Below are 9,117 nucleotides of genomic sequence, written 5' to 3'. Positions count from 1 at the left end.
GAGCTGTATCTTCATGATTTACGTATTGTTGTTGTTGTTTAGTCGTTTAGTCGTGTCCGACTCTTCGTGACCCCATGGACCATAGCACGCCAGGCACTCCTGTCTTGCACTGACTCCCGCAGTTTGGTCAAACTCATGTTGGTAGCTTCGAGAACACTGTCCAACCATCTTGTCCTCTGACGTCCCCTTCTCCAAGTGATTTACGTATTAGCTGTCCTTCTATCCCAGTGGGGGATGGCAACTTGCCAAATCATCAGTTTCATAAAGCAACAGGTTACCATAACTTCTCTATTAGCAGCATATTCTAGGATTTATAGGGGTTCACATTATCACAGCCCCACCTGCACTTTCTACTTTCGGAGTGCAAACCAGGAAAGGGAAGATTTTAAAGAACCTAATACAAGCTGAACAGGGATATAAGCTTGGAGATTAATTGACTCTAAACATCTGATCTGCATGTGTAAGTGGAAGAGATGTCATTAACAGGAGTCAATTATGGCTTAAATGGTTTCAATAAATGCTGATTTGTAGCATTTACAGAAACTCAGCAGCAAAGCTACATTCCCCCCATTTTTCATAAACTCTGTAATTTAGCATTTGGTGGAAAGAAGAGTCATATCCCCTGGCTTCTCGTAGCATTATGAAATATATTTCAAAGCTCCACTAAGAGGCATCTTCATATTAATAAATAAAATACAGACAATTTATACATATCTATTAGCAATCACATCCCCAGTTTGCTATTCAAAATAATATAACAGCAGCCCTACTCCAGCATACTGTTACCCCAAAGTGATCTGGCAGGTACTGGCTATGCACACGCCAAACATTCAAAGCACATTTGAAGCGCTACTAATCACCGAGCTGTAGTTTGCTAAAGGTGTCAGGGCCTGTAGCTCTCTGAGGGGTGAACTATAGTGTGCAGGATTCTTTTCTGGTGGAGAAATGTGCTTTAAATTTGCTTTTAATGCATGGTGGGTATGCAACCACTTGGTGGAAGTACACAAAACAGACACTAAGGGAATAGATCTCTTGCACTGTTGCTACCCTAATACATGGCAAGACTGACCCTACCATGTGGCAGGGTGAAGCAGCTGCCTGAGGTGACAAGATTACCCGGGGCAAGGAGCAGCAGTGAGGTGTTGGGAAGACAAAGCAGTGCTTGCTGTGGATTCCACTTACGTAAATAAACCCCACACATATATACACTGGGCAGTTTTCAGAATATATATTTACTGTATTCAAATAAATGGGGATAGAACATGCTCCTTAATTGTTTTTGTGTGTGGACAGAATACAGTTGCTTGCTTTTGAAGCAAAGGCATTATATACACGATCAGAAATTCTAAATAAAGCACATAGTGGTTGAGGGGTCATGACCTCAGATGTAAGGAGTGGTGCTAAATTGGTGTAGTTAAAGGAGGGGATGACTACAAAACCAAGATAGCTTTTCTCCTTACCCCACTGAGTAAGGGAAGGGAAGGTTGTTAGCTTTAGAGATGTACCTCCCATGTTGCTAAACATGTCAAACAATTTGGACACTATATTTCAGTGTCCTCCAAACACATCACACTCTGTGAACCTTTTTATTTACTATTACATTTTCCTTTTAGTATAAAACAGCAGCCACGATACAGCACTTTAAGCAGAAGATATTAAGTCATTAAGAGAAGACATTCAGTAAATACCCGCATCTGTGTTTAGGCCATTAAAATGCTCTGGAATTAATAGTTTCTGCTGCAGAGGAAAGTACGGCACATCCTTGATCTTAAAGTGGTTTGGGGCTAATGTGTTAGCATTCTGGATGAACAGATTGGGGCCATGTTTATCCTGTTACACTCTCTGCCAGTAATAAACCTATCAAGTGATTAGACTCGTGTCAACATAGAGGACTACATGGTGGCCAAAATACTTTGAGGATGTTGCGTGTAAGTCCCCGTGAAAACAGTGGATACTACTTCTGAGTAAACAGATTTAAAATTATGCAACATGTTAGCAAGGCTAATGTAACACAGTGACTAAGGGTGAAACTGGATGTGACTTTTATCACATAGTTTGGTGCTGCATAGCTGGTTCTTGTTTAATAAATGGGGTGGATTGGGGAGCAGGACTGGGAAATTGGCACCGTGAAGGAAGCTTTAACCCCCTGCTTGCCTGAGTCCCAGTTGAAACCAGGCCTACCCCTTATGCCTGCTATTCACTATGCGAGAAAAAAGACAGGTATAGGGACATGGAAATAGGTGAGCCTGTATTTTATTTTGACAGCCAGCACAGTAACCCATAAGATAGATCCCTACCCCTAAGTTAGCCTTGCAAATTGCCCTATAACTCTGCTTATGTCTTAAAGGAGGCTTACCTCTGAATACTGTAGTTCTGCAATTGATTTCTCTACCGTGTTTCCCCTTTTTTAATACGTAGTCAGAAAGTAAGCCATGGCAGGGTTTTTAACCATTTGAGAGCTATAAGACATACCCCGAAAATAAGCCATACTTCCGCACCAGCTAGCAGGACCCAGCATGCCGGCCGCGACAGGAGGAGGAAGCCTGCCGGGTCGGGTCAGTGCCCGGAAGCGGCGGTGGCTGCTTTAGTGCCAATAAAGCGTGCAGCAGTGCCGCACGGAGCACCAGCCAGCAGGACCCAGCTCCTGCAATGCCGGCCGCGGCAGGAGGAGGAAGCCTGTGGGGTCGGGTGGGTGCCCAGAAGCGGTGGCGGCTGCAGCGCTGACAAAGCGTGAAGCAGCGCCGCACGAAGCACCAAGGGCACGAGCGGCAGGAGGAAAGAGAGAGAGGCTCGTTACTTGCGGCACTTTAAGAGAAGCAGCCAGAACCGATCTCCATATTCCGAGCCTCCCTTTTGCGCGTGCGGGCATGTTAAAGCCCCGATCACTTCACTCCCCACTTCTTCCTCGCCATCCCTCCCTTTCACGCATTGCCTTGACCCCGCAGCCCCCCTCCCTGGCCATCTTCCCCTAAGTGCAGCGCTGCTTCGTGAGCGCTGCAGCCGCACGCTCTCTGTGTGTGCTGCAGCCGCACGCTCTCTGTGTGTGCGCGTGTCTCTTTCTTTCTCTCCCTGTGCGTCCGTCTCTGTGTGTGTGTGTGTGTGTGTGTGTGCGCGCGCGCGTCTCTCTCTCTCCCCCCCCCGTGCGTCTCTGTGTGTGTGTGTTTGTGCGCGTCTCTTTCTTTCTCTCCCCGTGCATCCGTCTCTCTCTGTGTGTGTGTTTGTGCGCGTCTCTTTCTTTCTCTCCCCCGTGCGTCCGTCTCTCTCTGTGTGTGTGTTTGTGCGCGTCTCTTTCTTTCTCTCCCCGTGCATCCGTCTCTCTCTGTGTGTGTGTTTGTGCGCGTCTCTTTCTTTCTCTCCCCGTGCATCCGTCTCTCTCTGTGTGTGTGTTTGTGCGCGTCTCTTTCTTTCTCTCCCCCGTGCGTCCGTCTCTCTCTGTGTGTGTGTGCGCGCGTCTCTTTCTCTCTCTCCCCCGTGCGTCTCTGTGTGTGTGTGTGTGTGTGCGCGCGTCTCTTTCTTTCTCTCCCTGTGCGTGTCTCTCTCTCAGTGTGTGTGTGTTTGTGTGTGTGTGTGTGTGTGTGTGTGTTTGCGCGCGCGCGCGTCTCCCCCCCCCACAGAGAAAAGGTTCCGCTTCGGCTCGTCATTCAGCCGCGCGCGCGCGCCAGGGGCATGGGCCCAAGCCTCGTCCCCCTCGCGCTTCCCTCACAAGCATCTCAGAGCGGGACGGGTCACGGCCTCCCTCCTCATTCCTCGGCCGGCGTGAGAGAGCCCGGGGAGCAGAAGGATCCCAGGTTTAACCCCCAGGTACCCCCAAGTTTGAAATTCTGGAGAGCTGCTGCCAGCCTGGTTGACAGCAAAACCTGGATAGCACAGTAGGCTAGAGTGTGGTGTTTATAATGTGCGCGGAAGAGAGCACCGAGTGTCCTGAGCCAGTGGGACCCAGTTGTACCAGCACTTAAAAAAAAAGACACCCCCTGAAAATAAGCCACCGTGTGTTTTTTTGAGGAAAAAAAGTTATAAGACGGTGTCTTAAAAAAGGGGAAACACGGTAGCTTTGTAAAGAGACTTGTTTTTACAACCCAGTATTTCCCCCTTCTGGCCCATTAAAACCTTTGAAGGACTGTCTTTTGTGGGGAATTATATTCCGTTCTTCTCCAAGGAGGCTCACCTGGCTCCTTTGTTACATATCTTTAGATGTCAGGCATTCCTCTTCTCCCAGGCCTTTGGCTAATTGAACAGTCTATTGCCTTTTGAAATGTGTTTGCGGGATTTGTGGATTGATTTTGTTAGTTATTAGGGTGTGTATTTTTGTGTTTTTATATAGTAATCCACCTCGTGGTCTTCAGATGAAGTGTGGTATAGAAATTTAATGAAATAAATAAATGAATAAATTCTTACCACAGTGTAAACTTTAGCTCTTCCTTGGATCTGTTAGTGTTGCTTCTGCAAGACACAAGCACCATGGCCAGCCCCACTGTTAGGCAAAGTGAGGTGACTGCCTCAGGTAGCATTGGGTGTAGTACAGTAGCCCCTGGCTCTTCCTCCTTAGCTCCCCAGCCATTCCTGGCATCTCCTTATCCCCTCATTAAATACTTTTATTCCCAGACAAGTCTACTCAACAGCTTAGTGTATGTAATTTTACATAACAATCCTTGATGCATTATCAAAAGTGCCAATGGAAATTTATACTATCATTGCCCAGATTTGCTCATGTTTTCAGCACAACAATCAGGATGTAACATTATCATGACAAAAAATGTCAGTACTGTATTATGACTACTCTTGGGGTGGGGGTGGGGGCTGTTCAGAAGCTGCTCCAAAACTGTTCAGAAGCTTCAAAACTCTGGTTAGTTGCAATGCGCTACATAAATATTTGCTTTAGAATGACACTCCAGAGAGATGTGCAGGGAATCTTAGCTCCTCTACATTGCCGATGGTGATTCAGAGGCTCCTAAAGTAGAATTTAGCTTGTAAACTGTACTTTGTTGTTAAGCCCGTTACATCACGGTCACAAGAAAAGAATTTGAGTAAATGTCATACCAGGTGATTCACTGTTACACTTCCCAAATATTACTCATTTGGTGTGGGTGGGTGGGTGCCTGCATGCATGTAGGCTGTTAAGATCCAACTACACAAGGTCTTAACGGCAAAATGGAAGTGACACATGGTTGGTGCTTGCCTTGTTAAGGTATTAAGATTTCCTAGGTGCTCTTACTTCACATGCATGGCACAGCAAAGATTGATAAAACTGACATGCACAATCCTATGAATTAGGTATGAGAAAACATAAGACATTGCTAGGGGAAATCTTATCAAGTCTATCCTTGACTCCCCCTCCCCCGCTGAAGTTTGTGGACATAACAAATGTGTATATACTGGTTTGGAATATAAACCTCTCCTCCTCCAGCTTAGCAAAACATGAGATCAAGTGTCTTATAATTAAAGGACTCGGGAGATCTGGGTTTAAATGTTTGCTCAGCCATGAAACTCATTGAGTTGGTCATTATGTCACACCTCAAGCTGTGAAAATAAAAATGGCCAGAGTTCATGTGTGCTCTGTTGAGCACTTTGGAGAAAAGATACACTACAAACATAAATAATAAATAAGCATGTGTATATATATATATATATATATATATATATATATATATATATATATATAAAAGTATATTGGCTGGGTTATGCTGATGGGTGTGATTAAGAGAGATAATATATATTTTTATATGCTTTCTTTTTTTAGAACTCTAATACATGTTGTATAATACATTTTCTGCCACCCTGCTCTGCTTTACGCGAGGCTCTTGTTAGGTTGAACATTGTCTAAAAATGCCTACGTCTTTGTTTTGACTTAGTTATACTGAGGAAATTCACCTTTTTTGTTATGTTGTAGGGAAGTTTGCACACTTTGGGAAGCCTTGTTTCATAGTACCCCACCTACTGGCAGATGTTCAGATTGTTAGTCTGTTAATAAAATTCAGAGGCAGTTTTAGACTACTGTATTGAATTGCACAGGAAGCATTTCTTTGGATCAGTAGCACTTTGTAGATAATTTTGTTTACTAACATTCAAGTTAAAGAGCTTGTATGGTTTTTTATATATAAAAAGGAGATGTTCCTAAATTAAATTATGTACAGCATTCCAGATATTAGCACTTTACACTCATGGCAAAATGAATGAAACAACTGGAAGATTCACCAAAGAAAATTTATAAGAAATGAATTACCGTAGTGAAATTCTAAATAAGTAACTTTTCCAGTAAGATTAAAGAAAGCATAATCTTTCCAGAGGTATTCAGCTTCTGCCTCCCTGCAGAATGAGTATATACCACGATGCCACCTGCAGTAAAAGCAGAAGCACCACATTAGTCTCTAATTATTTCTGTAGCAGTTGAAGAAGCCAATCATTTGTAGTCCCCTTTCTTACAGAGTGCACACAGAGTGCATTTAATTGTGCATTTAAACATTCACTCCCTTTGATACTCATATAGTTTATTCCAAAATAAGGAACATTAGTGGAAAATAAACTGATTGCTGTATGATTGTATACAGTGGTTTTTTCTGGGGTGTGTGTGTGCGTGGGGGTACGCATACCTCTAAACATTTTGTGACTCTAAGTTTGGCCTCATTGAGGGGCAGTATTTCAATATGAGCAGGAAAATGAGAACACCCCTAAACATTTTTTTTAGAAAAAAGCACTGACTGTATATACTTATTTCCAGAGGGCTGGCAATGTTAGTTTGCTAAAGCAAAATCAATGAAGTCTTGTGCCACCGATTCACACATTTTGTTTATAGCATCAGTTTTCATGGACTCCAGTGCACTTCACTTCATGCATGAAGTCGACTCACTAGAAAAATTTCAGAAACAGACTTACAGAAAGATTTCAGAAACAGACTGGAAAGAGAAGTTGCTGAATTGCAACTCATTACCAAGCTTAAAACCATGGAGAGACCTGGTATGAGTAGAGACACAGGATTCTTATCTCATTATACATGATCAAGCTTTCTTTAGCACCTCAGCCCTTGCTTTTTCCTGCAAGACCAATTGCAGTCATTAACAGTCGTTAACAGTCATCAACAGGTTTACCACTCCTATCAGCCCATCACCCATTTCCATCCCCCCCCCTCTGACTATGGGTCTGGTGACTTCTGTTTCAGTGTACCTGAAGAAGTGTGCATGCACACGAAAGCTCATACTTATGACAAACTTAGCTGGTCTCTAAGGTGCTACTGGAAGAATTTTTATTTTTATTTTGACTGCCTCAGACCAACACGGCTACCTACCTGTAACTCGACACACTAGGTTCGTCTTAATTTTAAGTAACTAAATGTCACACAAAGCCTTACACTGCAACCCTATGCAAGCCTCATTTAGTTCACTGGGACTTACTTCCATTTAGGCAGGTAAAAGGACTGCAGCCTAACAGAAAACAATCCTATACACAGGTCCCATTGAGTTCAAGGGAGCTTACTCCCAAGTAAACGCATACGCCCCTGACTGTAGGAGTTTTTGAATGAATTGGAAATTGCAAGGGGACATCTGCTTCAGGGAAGCGACATTGAAATGCACTGAGTTGCTGAAACAACGTCTGCTGCTTGGGGCTTGTGAAATAAGGCAGCATCCTCCTGACTCTGAAACTAAAGAAGGTTAAATCTAAAACGACGCGCACACAGCTCTTACCTAAGAAGAGGAGCAACTCTCCGCTCGTTGTTAGTCCGGCTTTATTTTGTCCTGTTTCCCTTGCCGTCGGTCCTCGGGAAGTAAAGGCTTCCTCAGCCGATGGGATTCTGGGAGTTGTAGTCTCTTCACCCCAGCCCGCTCTGTAGACGCCCAGCTGTACGGGCGAGCCTGGGAACTACCGCTGGCACAGGCCGGTGTGTCCTGCCGCTAAGATGGCGGCTCCCTTGGTGCTGGTGCTCTTGGTGGCCGTGACAGTTCGGGCCGTGCTGTTTCGCTCCAGCCTGGCCGGGCTCATCTCGGAGAGGGTGGAGGTCGCGTCCCCTTTAAATGCCTGGAAGCGAGGTGAGAGGCCTGAGGTTAGGAGGGGGCGGCGGCGGCAGGTGGGCATCTTCGCCCGCTCCTGGGGTGGTTCCCGCGAAGGAGGGGACCCCAAGCCCTCCTCGTGGGCTGCTTTCTGACGGCCGAATCCAGGACCTCTCGTGGGAAGGGTGGGTGGGCGACCTGCCGCCGCCCTTCGACCTGTGCCCTGGTGCTAAGCGCTCCTTGGGCGCTGTGGTTTCAAAAAGTGGACCCGCGGGAGAGGTTGCCAAAAGGGCTCCTCTTCCCATTGAATGGCAGAAGCCTTTCTTCGCATGGAGAAACAATAATTAATGGGGGGGGGGAACTTCACCTATTGAACTTCTTTTTACCTGTTCTTCAAGTCCCAAGGGCACAAGAGCTTTGCAAAATGAACAAAACAAAAATAAGTAACTCGGTTTCCTCTCTGTACAATTAATGTCTGCAGAAAAGGGCCACGTGGTAAAAAAGGTGTAATAGGAAGAGGGCTCTTTTGGGCAACAGAAAACAACCCGCTGAGCTCTAGTCAACTGTTTGCTGTTGACTAGAGTTACAATTAGGGACCCAGGTGACGCTGTGGGTTAAACCACTTAGTCTAGGGCTTGCTGATCAGAAGGTCAGCGGTTCGAATCCCTGCAACAGGGTGAGCTCCCGTTGCTTGGTCCCAGCTCCTGCCAACCTAGCAGTTCAAAAGCACATCAAAGTGCAAGTAGATAAATAGGGACCGCTCAGGCGGGAAGGTAAACGGCGTTTCCGTGCGTTGCTCTGGTTTGCCAGAAGCAGCTTTGTCATGCTGACCACATGACCCGGAAGCTGTCTGCGGACAAACGCCGACTCCCTCGGCCTATAGAGCGAGATGAGCGCCGCAACCCCAGAGTCGGACACGACTGGACCTGATGGTCAGGGGCCTTTAGAGTTACAATTAAATGCCATTTGAACTTCTTTTTACCTTATTTCTGTCCTCCTGTTGCCCCATGATCAAATTCCATATAAGGTGCATAGTAGAGCATTCAAGGGGTGTTTACCCAGTTGTTACCATCAAAAGAACTGGTAGCTAAAAATATGACTTCTCCTTGTAAAACTTCTGTTATCAAAGAAATAATAA

At 45.4% G+C, this 9,117-nt stretch overlaps 1 protein-coding gene and 1 long non-coding RNA gene across 2 annotated transcripts in view; one reads left to right on the top strand and one right to left on the bottom strand.

Moving 5' to 3' along the window:
- Nucleotides 1-6,187: 6,187 nt before the first annotated feature.
- Nucleotides 6,188-7,795, bottom strand: LOC148685124 (uncharacterized). The gene is made up of 2 exons (XR_015950866.1): nt 7,677-7,795; nt 6,188-6,333 (listed from the first exon to the last, which is right to left on the bottom strand). It is a non-coding gene; the product is annotated as an uncharacterized LOC148685124 (long non-coding RNA).
- Nucleotides 7,796-7,882: 87 nt separating this feature from the next.
- Nucleotides 7,883-9,117, top strand: part of PIGU (phosphatidylinositol glycan anchor biosynthesis class U) — a 35,340-nt gene continuing 34,105 nt past the window's right edge. Inside the window, exon 1 of the mRNA XM_035123274.3 lies at nt 7,883-8,018. Within this exon, the coding sequence (XP_034979165.1) occupies nt 7,889-8,018 (130 nt within the window). The 5' untranslated portion in view covers nt 7,883-7,888. The remainder of the gene's footprint in view (nt 8,019-9,117) is intronic.

Source organism: Zootoca vivipara, chromosome 7 (assembly GCF_965207765.1).
Source record: "Zootoca vivipara chromosome 7, rZooViv2.hap1.1, whole genome shotgun sequence".
NCBI classification, from domain to species: Eukaryota; Metazoa; Chordata; class Lepidosauria; order Squamata; family Lacertidae; genus Zootoca; species Zootoca vivipara.
The sequence above is the reverse complement of the archived record's forward strand: the minus strand, read 5'-3'. Positions and strand labels throughout refer to the sequence as shown.